This window comes from Cibotium barometz, chromosome 39, assembly GCF_041138505.1.
Source record: "Cibotium barometz isolate CiBa-2024 chromosome 39, ASM4113850v1, whole genome shotgun sequence".
Lineage (NCBI taxonomy): Eukaryota > Viridiplantae > Streptophyta > Polypodiopsida > Cyatheales > Cibotiaceae > Cibotium > Cibotium barometz.
The window spans coordinates 35,341,184-35,362,460 of record NC_141084.1 but is presented as its reverse complement, the minus strand read 5'-3'; the positions used below and the strand labels follow the sequence as shown (position 1 = coordinate 35,362,460).

Sequence of the window (21,277 nt, the reverse complement as noted above, 5' to 3'; positions counted from 1 at the left end):
GGGGGGGCTGGGGGGGGAGAGGGGAGGGTGGAAGGAGTGCTCTCCGGGTGAGGGGAAGAGGAGCCGGGGGTCGCAGAGTGCGGCCCGGGATCCTCAGGAATCTGCTCCATGGAGGGGGGGGGGCCGCGGGGGGAGGCGGGAGTGGGGTCTCCACGTGGGGGGCTCCACCGGCGGCCTCAACGGGCACTGAGTCTGAATCCTCGTCCATCGGGGTGGGACCTGCTGGCCGCCTATCCCTGACTGGAGCATAAGTGCGGGTAGGTGCCTGGACGCCAGCCGGAGTCGCCTGGCCGCTAGCCTGTCCGCCAGCCTGTGCTGCCTGCTGGCGTCTGCGACGGTCCCTGCGGGCCGGGCGTTTCCGCCGGCGGACCTCCTGCCATCCGCCAGCCTCCTGGGTCTGCGCGGCCTCCTCCGCCGGGGCCTGCTCGTCAGATGATGGCGCCTGCTGAGACGAGCCAGGGATGTCCGGTCTCTGAGGTGGATGTCCACCCCTCGGGTCTCCTGCTGGGGTCCAGAGGCGGCAGAGCGTGAAGGATGAACCCCCTTGCGGGGACAGGCGCGTGCGAGATGGCCCATCTCCCGACAGGTGTAGCACTGGCCGGGGAGGCCTGAATACTCCACGCGCTGTATCAGATGTCCTCCAGAAAGACAGGGGAGGAGGATCGTCTTCGGGAGGGACTATGGTGACGGAACCACAACACGAATGGCCGGGAGTCCTGCTGCCCGAGCTATCACTGAAGCCGCTGTCTGAGGCGTCTCCACCACCTGCCCGAACGCCTTGCCAATGGATGACAAGAGGGGCAAGTACTCCCTACGGAGTCCAGGAAAGCAGATAGTGATGGGAAAACCTGTCGCGCCTGCTAGCGGGTCAGAAGCGGGGTCGAAACCGTGAGTCCATAGCGCCAGGAACGCCCGGGAAGAGCGGAGGGCAATGGGGCTCCGAGCCAGCACCATCTGAGCTGCCTAGGGGGACTCGAAATCCACCTGGTAGTAGCCACGTCCCAAAAAAATCGACGCTGACGATCTTGGCAGGCACACCAACGAGGCTGCCTTGCAGAAGGTCGCGAAGCTCTCTCCGCATCGGACGGCTACCCACTATCTTGCAGACCAAGGAGGAGGCCTCAAGAGCGGATACTGTGGAAACAAACAGCTGATGATCTGCAGCTGTGAACTCCAGACGGGGACCGGAATCGGCAGGGGTAGTCGGAGAGGCTTCCATGGAGTCCTCCAGAGGGAAAAGGCCAGAAACCGGGGTCACCAACGGGAGGGACATAGCCCTACGAGGAAACGGAGGGGCGGAAGGTTAGAGGATAGCGGGGGTGGGGCGGGGGGGGGGGAGGGGGTAGCTGAGGTGGGGGATAGCGGAGGGGGGAGGGGCGAGACAGAAGGGGAGGAGAGGGAGAAGGCGGGGGGGGGGGGGGGGGGGGGGAAGAGATGGCGGGGGAGAGAAGCGAGGCGGAGGAGAAGCCGTGGGGGGTAGAGAAGGCGGGGGAAGAGATGGCGGGGGGAGGAAGAGATGGCGGGGGAAGGAAGAGAAGGCGAGGGGGGAAGAGATGGCGGGGGAAGGAAGCGAGGAAGGAGGGCGGGGGGGGATTGGCGGGGGAGGAAACGAGGAAGGAGGCGGAGGAGGAGAAGGCGGGGGGGGGGGGGGGGGGGGAAGAAGGCGGGGGAGGATGCGAGGAAGGAGGCGGGGGAAAATGCGAGGAAGGAGGCGGGGGAGCGATGGCGGGGGAGGGTGCGAGGCAGAAGGCGGGGGAGAGAAGGCGAGGAAGGGTGCGAGGAAGGAGGCGGGGGAGAGGACGGAGGAGAAGGCGGGGGACAGGCGGGGGGGAGAGGGGGGCGCGACGGCGAGAAGCAGCGGGAGGGGGAGAGGCGGAGCTCGCAGGCGCAGTCATGTCCTTCCCTAGAGTCACAGCTTGCATGTAACCTCGAGAAGACTACAACCTGTTCACATGAATCCAAAGACATGCTTTCCACATGAAACCAAAGACTTGTACTCGATAAACCAAAGACCTGTATCCCATAAACCATAGGCCTGTTTCCTCGATACCAAAGTCCTGTTTCCTCTCGAAAACCAATGTCATGTTTCCATGACAGATATACCATCCAAGCATGGTTGCCAAAACCTAGAGAGAGAAAGATAGAGGACGTGTCTAGCCATCCCCGAATACACATAAGTCCAAGTCGAAGGGTAACAACACATCTCTTCCAAGAACATCATCCTGTGCATTTTAGCTTGATCCTATGTATCCCAATCTCTTCAATAGGGCATGCACCCCATGGTTTAAAATAGCAGTACGGTCGTACAACAACAATAGGAGCATCAACAATAGGCCTTGATGTCTCCAAAATATAGCCTAAGGAGACCTATAAAGCTCTCCGCTTGAGGAATCGTGCTCAGCCACACGATATCTGCAAGTAGCGCCTGGATACGAGTCTTGCTGCCAGCCATACTCCTGCAATCCTGCGATCCTAAGGTGATGCGCCTAGATGCGAATCCTGCAGCCAGCCCTCATACTCCTGCAGCCGGCCCACGTACTCCTGCAATCTTGCGATCCCAAGGTGATGCGCCACATCCTGTTGCCAGCCACACGCTACCCCCTAAGACCATCGCCTTGCCTGGCTGCTTCCACACATGCAGCCGCCTACTGCATGTGGCCTGCTCCATGCTGTCAGAAAGTCTTCCACCTGGCTGCCTCCACGATCACCATCATCTGGCTGATTCGATGCCGAGTGCCAACGTTTCGTGTTCCAAGGTGATGCGCCACGCGCCTTACACCACACGACTATGACCCACACCCCACGAATCTCCGCCACCTTCGCTTTTATAAGCAGGATGCGATTCAAATCGCTTTTCTCCAAAAAGCCAAGAGCTAAAAGCAAAACGCATGCTTCCAAAAATAATATTTTAATCATCAAAGGTTATTAAACCTTATAAATTTAAAAGTCCCTTTTGTCCCCTTTCACACTTGGGCTGGCCACCACATATGGGTTTCCTTTTCATATCCAACTTGATGCCTGTTCACACTGTCCATCCTGTGCGCGTGCCCACCTGCTTGTTGTCTAGAGGGAAAAACACAGGGTCGTAACAGCTGTCCCATGAACTGTTATGAAACGCTGATGTGCTGGAGCTGACAGGCGAGGATGATGAATCCGAAGTAGTGAAGGCCCCGGCAGTAGCAACCACCAGGTGTGGTACAAGATATGATCTATGAAGTGGTACGAAAAGCTGAATGAAGAGGCTATGCTATATATAGTGTGTGGGCTGCTGGTCGGTCCAGTGAAAGGACAGTCAGCCAGCAGCAAGACACAAAAACATGAATAAAAAACTAATAAATCCAGAATAACCTAGATAAATCCCCTTTTTAGGGCTGGATAAATGCCATTTTCACACACAGGACAGCTGTCGGCGGCCTGCTACAGCTGGCCGACCAGCTCATAGGAGGGGTATATAAGGGTGCGCACCCTTCCCCTCAGTTTTCATTTCATTCTTGCATATCTGCTGGAGGTCATTGGCTGTAGAGGCAGTGTCTTATGCTTGTAAGCACCTACGGGCTTCCCTTGTGCTCATTTTCAGCAATAATCAACTGTTCCCAGCCTTCTACAGTTTGTGGTTTGGGCCTACAACCTGTGTTTGCTCTTTCTTCCATGGTATCAAAGCCAAACGCTGATCTACAGGTAAGGAATTGCTGCGTTTTTCTGATTGGGGTAGAGGCTTCATCAATTTACTGCGTTTTCTACATCTGTACTGTTGGACTGCTGCGTTTTTGCTGTTGGAGGCTGAAGCTCTCTTCTAGGTGATGAGGACAGGGTTCCTCAGAGATTTGCCTACTCTATTTCTCTTTTCCCACCCTCCCTCTCTTTCTTCTTTCTCTCCTCTTGCTGTGCACAGCTTGAGAGGAGGCTATTTGCTGTTTTTTTACAGCCCTCTTTCTTTAGAGAAGGTTTCTTGTCAGAGGACATGGCTTTAAGAGATTTCTCTACTGGTGCTCCTTCTCCCGTTGATACTCCAGCTCCTTCACTCCTAGCGATCACAGCGATGACTTCTTTAGAAGAGGTCAGTGACACACCTGAAGCGGTGGAATGGGTTGGTGATAGTGGTGCTTTTGCCCACATGACCAATCAAGCCCGTATCTTGGAGGACTACCAGACTCTCTCTTCTTCAGTTTGCATCCGCCGACAACTCTTCGATTCCTGTCACCGGTGTTGGTAATGTTTCTTTGGGTTCCTTTGCCACCTTACATGATGTTTTATATATACCACGGATTTCCAAAAATCTGTTTTCAGTGTACAAAGTTTCACAGAAGGTGTGTATTTTGATGACGAGGTCATTGAAGTGATCAACAGGAAGACTCTCTCGGTTGTTGCCAATGGAGTCCATGATGGGGGTCTCTAGAAGATCACCAACTTTCTTCCCAGATCCCTCACACTGACTCACATATTCATAAGCTTTTCTTCCCCTTGATGGCTTTGGTTTCTGAGGCAGATACTTCTCTGTGGCATTCACGGTTCGGTCATGTTCCCATTGCTGCCTTACAAAAGTTCCATTCTTAGTAGGTTGTCAACGGACTACCTTAGGTCAGGCCTCTTTCTCATATTTGCTCATCCTGCATGATGGGCAAGCATCATCGAGATGCATTTCCAGAGGAGAACACTCATCGAGCAACCAGAAGACTAGAGCTTATACATGCAGATCTTGTTGGACCCATGGAGGTTGAGTCTCTTGGAGGGGCTCGATATTTTCTTCTTCTTGTAGATGATTTCACTCGCAAAGCTTGGGTATGTTTTTTGGCTCGCAAGTCAGATGCTTTTGCCAGTTTCAAGACTTGGATCGCAATGGTGGAAAATTAGTCTAGGGATAGAGTTTCATTTCTCCGAACTGATAATGGTGGTGAGTTTATACCATTTGATAACTTTCTTGCGTTAAAGGGCATTCACCAACAGACCTTTGTTCCTTACACTCCTCAATAGAATGGAGTTGTGGGACAGAAGAACCGGACCGTAAAAGAGATGGCTCGTTCTTTTTTGCATCATGCTGGTCTCCCTCCTGCTTTCTGGGGTGAAGCTGTGGCTACCTTAGTTTATCTCATTAACCTCTCTCTCACAAAAGCGGTTAGGGGATGAGGTTTTTCCACATCCTCCTCCTCATGCTGTTGCAACTTCGATGCCAGCTGCTACTTTACAGCCACCAGTTTCTGTTGCACTAGCTTCTATAGCTCCTAGTCCCTCTACGAGTCCTGCTTTGACTCCGGGATTACTCCCACCAATACTTACTTCATCACCTCTCCCAACAGCATTGGATGAGTCCTCTACTGCAACTGGATCTTCTTCTTCTTCACGCGTTGAGAGGAAGGCCGGCCTACCTCGGTGGGTTTAGCAACTCTTTAGAGATTCTGTTCTCACTGATGCACAGCTTCATAACTAGATCTCTACAACCACCCCTGGACCTCGCCGTTCATCTTGGGCTTCCACATCTCATCACACAGTGAATTATACTCTCATGAGTTCCCTCCAAGAGATAGATGAGCCTGAGATCCCAGAGGGGGCTCTTTCACAACTGCAGTGGCCGGCGGCAAGCCATGGAAGTAGAGATGTCCTCTATTGAGAGGAATCACACTTGGTCTTTGGTACCGCGGCCTTTACATTGTCATGTGATTGGTGCGAAATGGATTTTCAAAGTCAAGTTTCGTGAGACTGGATTGAGCTTGGACTTCTTCGGCTGGTCTACTGTTCTACCAAGGACAATGTGGTTGATCTCTTCAACAAACCACTTTCGAGAGCTACTTTGGAGGTGTTACTTCAGTGTGTTGGTATTGGACCGCTCCTCTGCCGTTGAAGAGGAGGTGTTGGAATATATATCATCTCCAGAGGGTCTACATACACCTTTTCATGCTTGTAATGGTCATTTTATGAGACCATGCATTTGCATATTTTTAGCAGATATTATTTGGGAATTTTCTACCATTTTTTAGGCATTTTATAGCATTTTTATATTACAGGACAACTGACGGCCTGCTACAGCTGGCTGACCAGCTAATAGGAGGGGTATATAAGGGTGCACACCCTTTCCCTTAGTTTTCATCTCATTCTTGCATATCTGTTGGAGGTCATTGGTTGTAGAGACAGTCTCTTATACTTGTAAGCACCAACGGGCTTCCCTCGTGCTCATTTTCAGCAATAATCAACTGTTTCGAGCCTTCTACAGTTTGCGGTTTGGGCCTACAACTTGCGTTTGCTCTTTCTTTCAAGTTCATGCCCCTATAACCGCGAGTAATGGCATTGTGGGCATTGTGAAGAAGAGTTTCTTGAAATTGTTTTAATACATAGAGGTGACCTTTGTAGAAAAGCCAACCATTGTGTATCAAGAAGTCGCATGGTGCTATGGTGTCCAATGCCTGTTCCCATTGAGTACCGAATTCCATGGAATCTGCATACTTGTGCCTTATCTCGTCTAGTCTTGTACCAACGAGATCCATCCGTGTGGATTGGATGTGGGACATGGTTCCTTTCCTCTTGCTCAAGGCATTGGCCACTAGGTTGGCCTTGCTTGGAAGGTACTCAATCATTCTACCAAACTGCTGGAAAATCTGGCTCTAGCGGTGTTGACGGTCACTCCAGTTTGCACTTGGCATCGTCTGAAGCGAAAGCAAAGCCTGGTGATCTATACAAACCTCAAAGTCGCACCCATAGAGGAAATGTTTCCAATGCTTTAGGACGTGTATCACCATGAGGAGCTCTCGTTTGTAGACCGAGTACTTTTTTGTAGGAATAAGCTTACGGGACATGTAAGCGACTCGATTCCCATTCTATTGCAAGACCACTCCAATACCGATTTTACTTGCATCAGTGATGATCCCAGGAGGCTAGTGCTAAACAAGGAGCCTCAAATGATGCAACCTTAAGGTCCTTGAAAGCTTGTAATCCATGAGGGGTTATGTGAAAACGTTGCCTCCAAGTCTTGATACCCTTAAGAAGATTAGTGAGAGCTGTCGAGACGTTAGAAAACTTGTCGATGTGGGTGAAATATTCTTGGCAAAATGCCTACAAACTACCAAATGTCAAGCAGTTTCTGGGATCTTCCAATTTAGGATTTCTACTATCTTTGCAAGATCTAATCGGATGCCTTCGGCACTGATTATATATCCAAGGTAATGAACCTTTATAGATAAAACTCCGTGTTGCTTGTCTGTAGCTGAAAAAAACAGTGTGTCATCCAAGAAGATGAAGGCACACTTGCGGATCAAGTTCCCGAACACACGCATCATCATGCAGTTGTTAGACCGAAGGGCATGACCTTGAGGCCTGAACTCGTAGTGGGCTTGTTCAATTCGGAATGCGGTTTTGGGGATGTCCCCGTCCACAATTCGTACCTGATGGTACCCACATTTTAGGTCAATCTTCGAAAACACCTTAGCGCCATTCAACCTCTCTAATATGTAGTCAATCCGAGGCATTGGGAACTTGCTTTTGATCGTCAGCTTGTTGAGAGCACGATAGTCTATGCAAAGTTGGGAGGATCCATCCTTCTTTTCGACAAAAAGGATCGGGGTTGCGAATGGAGACACACTAGAGTGATGAAACCAAATTGCAACAACTCGTGGAGTGAACGGTCCAACTCTGTCTCCATATCGCCATGGCGTTGCTAAGGCGTTATGGAAACTTGCTCGGGGGTTCGAAACTTGGGAGGAGCTCAATTTTGTGGTCCTCCGGTCTAGATGGGAGGAGCTTAGGAGGAAGGTTGTCTTGAAGAAAGATATTCTGGAACCAGTCATGTAGGGCCTTGGTACTTCTTAGAAGCACTAGTAACCGTCTGGGTGGTTTGAACATAGCTCACTGCACATTGTGCACCTTTTGGAATCTCTCGTTTAGCCTGGATATGGCTAATGACCGGAAAGTTCCTAGCTCACATTTGATGATCACGAGAGCCTTGGTCACATTTCGGGTAATCCGGAACATGTGCTGCTCCCAGTCAACGTCTAGGGTAAACTTGTGAGACCATTGGATCCCTAAGATAATGTTTGCACCTACAACACGCAGAACCATGAAATCTCGCATAAATACTGTCTCCTGGATGACTAATTTAGCACGACGAGCTCGTTGTCATACCTATGCTAAATCCCTCCATACCAAGGTCAATGGGACCTTTCGTTGGTTTTCATCAGAGTTTTTCTAGTTTTTTGAGAATGCTCACTAGCTTATGCGTTTTTTATGTCATGAATTTTTAGAATAGCACAGGAGTCTTTCTTAGGTGCAAATTTTCTTTTCTATTGGTGTTTTTTGCTTTTCTTTCTTTGATCTATATTTTATTTCCAGATTTTCAGGGCAGACTTTTCTTAACAAGAGTCAGCCAAGTGATTTTAAGCTGGCAATTGCTGAAGCAACCCTTGCAGATCATGGTTTTGAGGATTTCGAAGAGATTGCAGGGAACACTAATCCTTTGATACACTCACTTGAAAAAGTTCTGGTCTCTGCTGATGTCCATCACGAGGAAAGCAATGATGTTTCTGATTCCAAAGAGCTTCCATCAGGATCTTTTTCTAAGGAGGTGTGTGTGAGAGATTCTACTAATAGTGTGGGGTTGATTGCTCAAAAGGATGTTCTAGTTTGGAATAGCTACATATGTACGTTCACCCACGGTTGTTTGGAAGATTTATTGGCTATTTGGACCACTAAATGAGGCCTTTTACAGGTTTCTCATCTTGACAATGGGAAGACAAAGACCTGTAGCAGTTGTGAAGCACCTATCTCATTGAAAGCAAGCTCCTCAAGACATAAAAACGGTGAATCAGAGAGTCCTCTCTGCAAATACTGCTTGAAGGTTCGTTTCTAGTCAATATTTTGAGTTGAACTCTTAAAATTTTGAGACATTCTCCTATTGCTTTTGATTCTTCAATCTATGTAACTGTCAAACTCACTTGTATGCATCTCTCTGATCTAATCTTCCGTTTTTTTTTTGTTTTTTTGTTTTTTTGTTTTTGTTTTTTTGGAGCAGCTATATAAGTCTCGACAGTACTGTGGGGTATGCAAAAAAGTCTGGCACCCCACAGATAAAGGGAATTGGGTATGCTATTGCACTTTCTAGCATATATAATCATATTCACTTCGTAAGAATAGATGACCCTTCTGTGTGAGTGTGAATGGTCACGTGCATGCATGCATGGAGCACGTGTGGAAGGATTAAGATGGTTTCTTGATATTGCAAAGTTGGTTCCAGGTCCAGTGTGATAAATGCAAAATCTGGATACATGCTGAATGTGATAAAATCAGCAGCAAGCGCCTCAAGGTAACAAATTAAAAAACACCTGCTTTTTCAGATGGTTTTTTCTAGTGGAATGAGAGAGAGAGAAAGAAAGTTCTATTAGCATCTACAAGAGACCAAAGGGTCTATGAGAGCATAATATGTCCGTAAAGTGACTGAATTATGAAAAAAAAAAACCAACTAGAGCTGAAAGAAAAAACAGCCCTGTAAAAACCAGTGGTACAATCATACAATGATACAATGTGAGGGAATCAAAGTGCGCCCTTGGCATCTCTGGCTGTATAGAGGTTCTCCATGTGCATTGCCTGTGCAGAGGAGCTCCTGTGTCTTTGTAGAATCTCTCAGATTTGAAGCTGTCGAGTGCAGTCTCTCCTCACACCAGAGAAAGAAAGAAAGTCTACGGAAGATCCCAAGGGTCTATGACACCATAAGTAATACAATGGTAACATGGATATACTGAGCCATGGGAGAACTGAAAAGAAAATGGAAAAAAAACAGCAATGTGTGTATACATCCAGGTAGCAAATAATGATCCTATGATCCCCCAGTACCAATATCAAGGCAGAAAGAGGGTCTGGTTTCTGTGATGGGAGCATGCCATGTATCTGTCTCTATGTGGTGGAGTGTCCTGATGCTCTAGGTCGGGGGTGTCTTGTTAGTCATGACCACTCCCGGCTAGTTCAGGTAACACAGCTTACTCACGGGCACTTTTTCCCTGTGGCTGGACACAGGTTTTTTCCCCATGTGAACACACTTATGTGTGTTGGGCACTTTGCCCTAGGCTATATCTTGTACTCATTGTACTTTTGTACTTATCATTATCATAAGAGTACTTTCCAGCAACTAGCTCTCTCTCACGTGTGTGGTTCAAGTTGTGTGTGTGTGGTGGTGGTGTACAAGCAAGCTCTCCTCAACCACAACATTGGTATTAGAGCCATTTAGGGTTAGGGTTTCACCCACATGCTCTATCAGAGTGTTAGGGTTAGGGTTTCTTCAACATTGGTATTGTGTGTTGCCTGCATTAGGGTTTCGTACTGCCCTGCCGCCTTCTGCATCCCTGCACCGCCTTTCATCCGCCTTGCTGGTGCCGCCTGTCTGCAGTTCGCCGCCCTGCCGTTGCTTGTACCGTGTAGTTCGCCGCCCCTGCGCCGCCTGTACCATGCAGTTCGCGGCCCCTGCACCGCCTTTCATCTGCTCGGCGCCGCCAGTCTGTTGGCGCCGCCTCTTCACCTCTACTCCTAACTACAACATCTCCAGATCTGTTGGTATCTCTGTTGCCCGACTGCAACATCAAGAATTCGGAAGAAGCTCCTCCATTGGAGCTCCAGGAGATTAGATTTAGCCTCCAGAGCTTTGGTGGCTAATCAGGTTTTGCTTGCCTCAGCTTGGTTTATTGCCTCTTGTTGGCCTCTTGTTGGTGCTTCTCTTGTGCGTGCATTGGCCAATTGCGGAGATTGATCCGCAATTTTCTCTGGTCGGGCACCTCAGACACTTGTATCAATCCGGATGTTCAGTGCAGGGCGTTGCTTTGCAAACTTGTGGTCAGAGGTTTCCTACCAGGCGCACTGAGCCTTGGAAGGATTTTTTCTCGTCTCAGATTTTCAGATGTACACCCCAGATGTACACCCAGGGTCGGGAGAGACTGGATGCGCAGCACACGTTTTTTGTTCACAGAGGCTGATATTAGGGCACCATCTTCCTCTCTTATTGCAGCCATTGTTAGAGCAGGGAGAAGCATGAGATATTTTTTGCGACAAAGGCTTCCTAGGTCTTTGGAGGACGAGGCTGACCGACAACCTATTATGTGGAATGAGTTCATTAGGGTTGAGGTTGGTCGGCCACTTGGTGCATCTCGTTATATGCAATGGTCAGGATGGGAGAGATGCGCATACACAGTTCTTGCTTGGAAGACCTTTAAGAGTCTTCCGGAGGATCGGAGAGTTGCATCCACTCAGCATCTTAGGGGCTCTCGCATTCGTATTGATCAGATTGATGCAGCTATTCCGCATGAGTGGCTTTCTGGGACCTTTCATGGAGACTATCATCCGAGTTGGCTGGGAGTTTTTTCGAGGATAGGCATACCTCTGTAGGTCATTGCTCTCCCGGTCCAGGAGGATACAGATTGCCTCATTTATTCTATCATGCCTGGTGGGAGATTGAGGAGATGTAGTATGGAGGAGATCATCCCAAATACTAGGCTTAGTCCAGTGAGGATTGTTGGTTGCTCGGGGAAGCACTGGTTCATTGACCCTTCTCCTCAAATAGTGACTCATGGCTCTTGGTGTTTGTGGCTATATGGTGGCAGTCCTATCAGATATCTTCAGTGGGATCCAGGAGAGTGGGAGTGGATTGATGCCTTCGATCCTTTGAAAAGCCTTCCTTTTTTCAGTTTCACAGTTTGGAATGCTAGGCTTCTCCTCACTCGACAGATGCATACGATCCCTACTCTCAGGCCTCATTGGGAGAGCTATGATATTTCTCCAGTGATACAGCGCAGATATTGGCATAGACTTTGGCACTCATACAGAAGGAGCCAGATCTCTCATTTCTTTTGGTTATTCTTACATGGTGGTCTCCCCACCAATCAGTGGAGATCAGTTTTCGGTGTAGCACCTTCCTGTGGCGGTCTACCGCCAAGCCACCTTGCAGTTCCATGCCCCAGAACTGTTGGTATGATGACGAATGTCGGGCCACATGCTCTCGTCTTAAGCATGAGGTACGGATTCGCGTGCAGATGAAAGAAGCGATGGCAGATGTGTGGAGTATGATGGTGAGCTGTGATGTGAGGGTGGATAGGGGGACAGTAGGTTCCACATCCTGGAGTTGGCGGTAGATGTGGTTGGAGTAAACAAGGTCAAGCTCGTGATCAAAGAGGACCTGAGTGTAATGTGAGATGATGGGGGGGGGGCCGGAGGGACGGGCGGTGTGTAGGTAAGAGTGAAAGAGAGGTAGGCATGGTCAGCTTCAGAAGGGGGTGGCGGAATGGAGAAGTCGGGGATAAGGTGTGCCAAAGCTAGAGATCCCACAAGGTAGTCCACTGTGCTAGTACCTCCCGAGCGAGGGAAGGAGGTGAGGGCGCCGGAGGAGGGCCATCGGGACATCCCTTTATAGATAATGAGACCATGTGCAGCTTCCAGCTCTAAGAAATCTCTCCCGTACACTGTGACCTCCTCACGGTCCTGTGATGATCATTGCAGCCCTGTGTCAATGATGTCCAGCTCTTGTAGTTTGATAGGGTCGTCTAGATTGAGTAGTGGGACCTGCTGACTTCCCGTCCTGGTGTTGAAATCCCCGAGCAGGAGGACTTCCCCCAACTGTGAGAACTCCATGATATCCTCATATAATGGTTGGCGTGGTGGAAAATAACACAGCAATGTGGATGACTCTGTCACTGCTAAGCTGTAGCCGCACCCAAAGATATTGTGCATCCTCGTCCTTCCGGATGATGCTGAGAATCTATCGGAGATGGGATCTAAAAAGGACAGCTACCCCCCCAGAGCCACGTACTCCTCATGATGTGCGGGTCTCGCCTTGAAAAGCTGACTCCCACTCATACCTGGCTATGTATGGTACGCCCCTCTCAGGGCTCTGATGAGTTTTTGTATAAAAAATGACATCCCTGCCTGTGAGAATCTCCCTCAAGCCTCCTGGATTCGACCACAGCATGCCATTGCTATGCCATTGCAGTTCCATACTGCCAACCCCAAGTGTTTGGTCTCATAGACCCCACGTCCCTATTTGGGACGGCGCTCAGTGATAATGACTCTACCATCTCTGTAGATAGCCCACTTGCCTGCTTTGCTGGCGTCATGAACAGTCAGCATCGCCTCACTCTGGTGTGCCACCTGTGCTGGAGTGAGATCATCTCCCATGTACACCTGTGTGCCCTTGAGGGCAGCCCGCCTGTCTAAGAAGGCCTGTCTGCTGGTGGCATTAGGGAATCTAATGATGAGGGGTCGCTCTCGTGTCATATCCTTTCCTGGCCTCCATGTATTTGCAAAGGGGGGGGGCGATCCCGTCAACTCCTAGCATCTGGCAAAGTGTCATGGCATCCTCCTTTGGGGAAGCCCCCGCCTGTAGTCCCCATACTCATACATGGAGGGCCGAGTTGTATTAACGTCCTCAAAAGGCCAAAATGACCTATGAGACCAAAAGGTTACATCATATCCATGAGGTTCATCATCCTGGGTACAAAATAGTAACAAAGAAAGATAACAAAAGTCTAGAACTATAGAATCTGATCTAGGTACATGTGCAGAGAGCTCTCATATAACCCTAATAAAGAAAGATAACAAAAGTCTAGAACTATAGAATCTGATCTAGGCACATGAGCAGAGAGCTCTCATATAACCCTAATAAAGAAAGATAACAAAAGTCTAGAACTATAGAATCTGATCTAGGTACATGAGCAGAGAGCTCTCATATAACCCTAATAAATCCCTCATGGGCCGCTGTGACATGGTGCTCAAGGTGGTAAAACTGAGCTGGTGCCAGAAGGTCCAGCGATGATGGGCGATGATTGCGCGGATCCTCTTGTGGTGGCGTGGCCGTGGGCGAGGGCCATGGGGTCTGGGGTGTCGAGCTCTGCATAACTTAGTGGCTCTGTCGAGTCACCTCTTGGCCAAGCTCCTGCACTAGCCTGTGGCCCGGGTATGATGGGTGGATCGGCCCTCGGAGTGCGGGTATGGAAGAAGTCGGTGAGAGCTATCTGTGCTAGTCCTTGAGCAAGTATAGCTGATTTGGATATCACTAAAGACTCCCTGTGTCGACGGACATCTAGAAGAAAAAGTCCCAAGAATCTCTGATCCGGGAAGTCCATGATCCTGGAAAGTTGTCCGAACCCAGCTCGAAAGAGGCAGTGGAACCTCCCCCAAATCTCATAGTATACAGGGCATCGGCATATGTAATGATCCTCTGTCTCGGGCTCCGTGCGACAGAGTTGGCATATCTTGTCCTCTGGTGCGGCCGCCCTAGGCCCATATCTGGCAGTCTCCACTCTCAGCTGGTGGGGCGATGTGCGGATTTGGCCGATCGCACATCTCACCCCAAAGGATAGGTGTGTGTCCATGTAGCATGGGCAGATGATGAACCCATCCTTTGTTAGGCATAGGAGGTGATCTCTGTAGAAGGCCGTCTTCGTCCCCAGTGGATGACTAGGTGAACTCCATGTCCTATGAGTATCCAGTCTGACAATGTCCTTCCTGATAACCCTATTCCGCTCTGTGCGGCTGAGAACAAATGACGGGGCCTCTATGCTGTACTGGAACGGGGGGAGTGCCTCCATCTGCATACCGTGCATGCCAAACTAAGTGCCTACCTGTGAACTCTGTATCTCCCTCAAGTGTCAACTGTCTCGAGGACTCCAGGGCTAGCTGGGGGTATCTATCAAGTGGAAGCTCCCATAGCCTATGCCAATATGTCATTGTCTGGAATAGAGCCTCTGTCACTATCGGTGCAGCCCTCATCTCTGCCCGCACAATCTCATGTGGCATTGATGGCTTACTCCTAATCACGCGTGAGATCATCGCCACTAGGAGCCTCTCCATTGGCTTTCACCCATCATATACCTCCTCTGTATCTATCTCGGCCGCCGAGTCTCTCCTCTGTCTCCTCTTGTGGTATAAGCTAGGGCCCCGGATGGGGGCACCATACAGTAGTGCAGGTGTAACTAGAGTATCAAATAGCCAAAGCTTCGTCCTCGGCTCCTGAAACTGTATCTGTGAGCATTGCCTATCTAGCGAGCCAAGGGCTGCATATCCCCTCATCAATCTAGCTTTGGCCGCCTTCCGCATCGAGAACTGAGGTCCAGCAAAAGTGATCTCAAGGTATACATACGAGGTAACATACTCCACAGGCTCTCCACTGTATGTAAATTGTACTGCAGGTCTACTTATCCACTGTGAGGAGGTGTTAAAGATCATGACCTTGGTTTTTCCAAGGTTCACAGTGAGGTCCCAGTCCTCACTGTCTCTGCAGCCCGTGGTGAATCAGAAATAAGAACAATATTAACTGCATACAAGAGGACTCCTGCCAAATGTGCTCCTGGTCCTCCCTGTCTGTCTATGTAATCTGAGATCTCGTCAATGTATAGACCAAATAGAGTAGGAGACAAGGGGCAGCCCTGCTTCACCCCGATAGTGCTGTGTATGATCTCTGAGTCATCTCTTGGAGCCTCTACTCTGCCTGTGGACTGACTCATAGAGTGTAATGATCCCCCAAAGCATCTCTGCTGGCACTCCCATATCCTGCAGTCTCCTCATCAACCTGGCCCATGGGACGGTATCAAAAGCTTTGCGGAAATCCACACAGCAGCAGTATATCCAATGCCCGTGAGCTCTCCCCTCCTCAATGATCCCCCGTAGTGTAAAGATATGATCTAGTGTGGAGTGCCCTCTCCTGAAGCCTGCCTGCCTGCCGCCGACACACAGTAGACCACACAATGTACTTAGGCGGTGCGCACAGGAACGCGGGCGCAAACGGGCACCGCATAACAGCGCGGGTGGGTGGGTACGAACATGTGCAGCACAGCAAGGGCGGAGGGGGGTGCGAAGAGAGAGAGACCGGGCTTGCGCAACGTCACGCCATGGAGAGAGAGAAAGAAAGAAAGAAAGATATATTAAGCGTCTACTAAAGACCCAATGGACCTATAAGACCAAAGTGATACAATAATGTCCATGGCATATCTCATCACGGAATGGAAAATAAAACAGAAAGAAAACATAAACATAGCTATCTCACTTGGGTGATACAAAATTGTCCATGGAAACTCATCATGGAATACTAAGAACATCGAAACATGAGAGCAGCATGAGCTCCGAGTAGATGGTATACCACTCTCCAAAATATCAAGCATGGGGCTAACGAGTATGGCCGAGAGGTCTCCCTCAGCTATGTCACGTGGAAAGGTAGCTCGATGAAGGTGGAGCATGTCCAGGATCTAGAGCTGATGAGGTGATCGTGGCCGACGGGGGGGGGACGAGGGCATCGGGCACGATGGAGTGCAGAGGCTCGGTCCGAGCTAACTCCTCTCGGGCGAGGTAGGTCCAGAGTAGCTCGTGGAGGGTCCACAAGATCCACTATGTTGGTGTCCTCCACCTCCTAGGTCTGGAAGAAACTGGTGATGGTTGGCTGGCGAGGGAGGGGGCGGAGTGGCTGGGGCCGAGGCTCTCTCAAGAAGGTGTCCCTGTGTCTGCGGAGCTCAAGCAGGAAGAGGCCTAGGCAACGCTGGTCTTGGAAGTCAATGATCTTGGAGATTGGACCGAATCCCTCACGAAATAGACAGTGAAACCTCCCGCGGATCTCATAGTATACTGGGCAGCGGCATATATAATGCTCCTCTGTCTCAACCTCTGTGGCATAGTCGGCAGATCCTCTCCTCTCTGGGTGTCCGTATGAGCTTCCCGGCTCTGAAGATGCGCTCAGCTCTACCTGTCTCCACTCTGAGGCAGTGGGATGAAACCCGTATTTGGCCAATCGCAATCCGCATGGCTTGGAGACTTGGGAGTTGGGCACCTTGCAAGTGCCAAGGCCCAAGAGAGGAGAGCTTGAGAGCAATGAGAGGTTGAGCTTAGCTTGAGAGCATGAGCTTGAGAGCTTGAAACTTGTGATGGAGAGAAGGTTGGAGGAGAGCTTTTTAAAGGTAGGCCAAAGAGTCCAAGGCACCCACCCAAGGCCAAGGCCCAAAGCAAGCAAGCCCCATAACACTCAAAAACAGCCATAAACAGCCATTTTAAAAAAAAAGAGAGGTCTATTAAAGAGTTCTGTGCGAGAGAGAGAGAAAGAAAGATTTTGTTATGGTCTACAAAAGACCCAATGGGTCTATGAGACAAACATGAGTTACAAAAGTTCCATCTGTAGACTATGAATATGGAAACAAAAAGTATTGAAAAATGAAATGAAAAGAAGACCTGTGTACTCTTCACGGAGGTGTACTCTTTGTGAGGCTCCCATGTACATGTGGTACTGAGAATCCTGGAGCAAGATGGCCAGAGGTACTCAGGGAATGTTTCCCGGATCTCTTCATCCAATGATAGTACCATCCCCCTCCATATTCGAGTGTAGAGCTGCGATGGCGTCCCTGCCCATGGAGTGGCCTCTCCATAGCGGCGGAGTATGTCCTGGATCTGCAATTAATAGGCGAAGGCTTGGATCCCCGGATGTGGGGGCGCTTGGCTCTCAGGAGGGACTCGCTCACTAGTGACGCCATCATGGGTGCGTGGGACAAAAGGATCCTGTCGCGGGTGGGGTGGTTTCTGACCTGTATGATCCCACGGACCCTGTAAAGCTTGGATGGTACTCACGGATTGAGGCGATAAGGTGGTTAATCTCTAGAAGGGAGAGATCAAGAAATGGTGAATCAAGGCTGTACTCCAAGGGGGGGGGACGTAGTCTATCTGAAGGCCATGCCTGTCAAACCAGCTACCTGCCCATGAATTCCAAGACCTGCTCTGCCCCTCTCGGGTAAGCTCCATGTGTGCATGTTTAATTTGTTTCGTTTGTTGGGTTCAGCAGACACCAAGGATGTTGAATTGCATTATGACACAAGCACGAATAGAGAGTCTCTCACAACCACCCATGAATACCAAGACCTGCTCTGCCGCTCTTGGGTAAGCTCCATGGAGTAGATGCATGTGTGCATGTTTAATTTGTTTCGTTTCTTGGGTTGAGCACACACGAGGGGGCAGATTTGGACAGGGCCATTCTGATCCACAGAAGAGTCCCTCAACCTATGACCCTAGATGCAGTACTGGTGTATATTCACAGACCTCGTTCTCCTTTTGTAGACTCCGCTTGGTAGATCATTGCCAGTCTTACTGCATGGCAGATTTGGAGTTCAAGATGCACAGAGGCTCTGGATGGGACTCATACTTATGCCTCTCAGCACACTCAATATTCTGGCAGGGTATTATGTGCACCCTCACGGCCATGTGGGGCAGGATTCAGGGCTCCTCTGGTGCTGCAGTGGCCAGGAGAGCTTCCTTCATCAGAGTGGGACCATGGTCTTTTCTTCACATATACAGTCACAGAGCCTTGACATTTCCACTTTCTGAACTTTCCTTCCACATGACTATGTATGAGGCTTTTACAGGACTTTATCCTGGAATTTTCATAATTCGGCCATACTCAATAAAAGTTCATTTCCTTGGAAGAACTCTTAGTAGACCTCTTGCTGGAGTCCCCCCTCTTTCCGTTGCGCTGCTGCCTGCCTGCGCTTGCCTCAGGCATGCCCTCTGCTTCCCCTCCATCGCCTCAGCTCCTGCTTGTTTTTCACCTCTGGCCCCCCTCAGCCTCAGTCCCCCACATCTGTTCGCCCCATTCGCCCCCCTGCGCAGCTCCCAGTCTTTGCACCGCCTCCTGTCCTGTCCTTCGTGCCCCTGCCGCCTCTTCTTTCCTTTCAGGTTTTCGCCCTCCCCATCCCTTGTGCTGCATTCCATCCTCTGCAGTCGCCCCCCAGCTTTGGTGCTTCCGGGCCGTTCATCGGCAAGAGTAGGTGCCTCTGGTCTTCACCTTCTAGGAGGACTCCACGGCTGCTCCGTTATCCCCGACCAAGACCGCCGCCCCTTGCCTTTTTTTTAGAGACAGACCTCCAGCTTTCAACTTCGACATTTTCCTCCCTTGCGGCCTCTTCTTTGGTTTGCAAGATTGTAGGGGAGCCATCCCACACGCATACATATCCGGGACCTGCACCAGGCAGCCCTTATCGGGGAGCCCAGAGAAACCACCGGCATTCGTTTTCTTGGTTTGGCTACTCTCAGGCGGAGTTTGATTCACCCGCAGTGGCTGGTAGAGTGATGCAACAGAGTCCTGCCGCGATACGTAGCGCTCAGGCGTTCTTCACGAGATGGGACCATGGCTTCAACCCTGCATCTGGCCCCATGGCAGCAGATGTATCCAGATTCCACGCGACGGTCTGCCTCCCCGGCCTCTGAAATGAGTATCACCCACTGATTTGATCGATTGGACGGTCGATAGGGCAGTTCTTGGAGCCCCCGCAGATGGCCGCGTCAGTGGTGGTGAGGGCAGCGGGTATCCCGTCCATGAGAGTTTGCATTGCCACCCTGAAGGATCCCCCGCGCATTCCCCCGTCTCCAGGGCGATAACGATTCTTCAGCGGGTAGAGTACGATGGTCGTCCCCACTAGTGCTTCATCTGCAGGCACATGGTCCACCTTGCTTGGTCCTGCCCTCGACACCAAGCCTCCCCACCCACCCCTCCCCCCTCTCAGCAAAAGCGCTTGGCAAGAGCAGGAGATGTAAGACCTGAGTCCGCAGGTGGAGGTTCCTGACCAGCCGAGCCCCTCGCCCAACCTCCCTCCCAGGCTCAGCACGAGGAGGGCGCTAGCCATTGGCAGCCAATCCGTCACCCTAGGCAGCACCGCCGCCTGCCTCCTTTGGAGCGCTGCCAAACCAAAATGCCAGAGGCAGGTGCCTCCCCAGCCCCCCCCTCCCCCCCCCCCCCCCCCCCCCCCCCCCCCCCCCCCCCCCCCCCCCCCGAGGCAACAGGTCCCACCGGAAACCGTTATGAGCATTGAGTTCCTGACGAGGAGATGGATGATGTGGTGACTCCTCCCGTTGTCCAGGAGATTTCCTACTGATTTTCACTCGTCCTTCGAGTTCTCAGAGCCAGAGGCCTCCCCCCCTCTCCCTCTCCTCCGCTGCTCCCAACCCCCTCGAGAGCCCGGCTAGGCGATGGATTAATTAGTTTTCAGATCCCGTGGAGATGATGGACTATGGTCTTCTCAGATGCCTGCCGGTTGAGGCGGGAGAGTTCTCAGAGACCTCCGAGTTTGTGTGGTCTTTCACCACACAGCTGGGGTAGTGGAGCGGTGGTCCTCTCTTTCCCCCTTTGTCACTCCAAATAGGGAATGGGACTATGAAGTTGGCCTCTGCTGCTATCCACTGTTAGGCAGTCTCCCTTGCTCAGCACCTGGGAGATAGGTATCTTGTTGACATTGTCAGCCATTTTTGGGCCGTGGCCAGCATTGAGCTAGCAGGATCCTGCCTCAGATATAAGGATGGAGACATTGATGCCCCGAGCTTAGAGATGATTTTGTATGTGTTCCTCCACGTGGCTGTCCCTTTGAGGCCCCTACTGCAACGGATGGAGCATAGAGCAGGCATACTGTAGGGCCAGAGCAGAGTGGAGCGTTATGGAGGGCAGGATTAGGATCACCTGGCCTGCATCTGGCCCCGTTCTGATTGTGATTACTCCCCCTCAAAACCAACTCCGAAGACCCTCCGTGCTAAGGGTGTCTTGAGGTCTCACTCCTCCCATCCTTAGTTATGTGGATTGTCTCCTGGATCCCCCCCCTCCCCCCCCCCCCCCCCCCCCCCCCCCCCGCTTTTATTGCCGAAGAGGGGTCCTCCTTAAGGAGCTTCAGAGAGCTTGTGTAGGAGGCCCAATCGATCTCTTGTTCCTACAGGAACATCACCTCCTGACAGGGCGCACCCGCAAGTGCAGGAAGATCTTGTAGCCATACTCTCTGGTCCCCTGCCCTCGGCCCTGAGGGGAACCAAGGAGGGGTTTGCATCTCGGTCAGTGAGCAGTTACTTCGGTGGGTGCTTGATTCTGGTACCGTTGTGCAGGGGAGAGCACAGTGGATTATAGTCAGGGTTGAAGAAGACTGTGTGGGTTTCCTCAACATTTATGCCCCCAACAGCGTGGCGGGGCAGACTAAGTTCTAGAACCAAATGTGACAGGCCCTTCCCCAGGCAGATTTTTGGTGCTCAGGTGGAGACTTTTAACATGTTGGAGGACAGGATGGGGGGAGGCTCAGATACTATCACAGGGAGAGAATACACAGTCTGGGAGGAGCTGGTCCTCTCCATGAGGGGCCAGGATCTATGACACTTACCCAAGTTTGGCCGTATGTTGGGGAGCCTTCATTTTTCCAGATTAGACTAGAGGATTCAGGGAGCAAACCTCTCGCACATTGATAGATTTTATGTGGATGAGTGGGTGTGCAACAGAGGTGGTTTGATTGGTATTCTCGTAGGCACCACGCCATGAGACCACTTG

The 21,277-nt window shown here is 50.8% G+C and overlaps 1 protein-coding gene across 1 annotated transcript in view; it reads left to right on the top strand.

Moving 5' to 3' along the window:
* The window catches only part of LOC147616027 (histone-lysine N-methyltransferase ATX5-like), a 92,614-nt gene that overhangs the window by 22,743 nt on the left and 48,594 nt on the right, over nucleotides 1-21,277 (top strand). Inside the window, exons 3-6 of the mRNA XM_086778669.1 lie at nucleotides 8,314-8,545; nucleotides 8,690-8,818; nucleotides 8,993-9,061; nucleotides 9,215-9,283. Coding sequence (XP_086634795.1) covers nucleotides 8,314-8,545; nucleotides 8,690-8,818; nucleotides 8,993-9,061; nucleotides 9,215-9,283 — 499 coding nt within the window. The remainder of the gene's footprint in view (nucleotides 1-8,313; nucleotides 8,546-8,689; nucleotides 8,819-8,992; nucleotides 9,062-9,214; nucleotides 9,284-21,277) is intronic.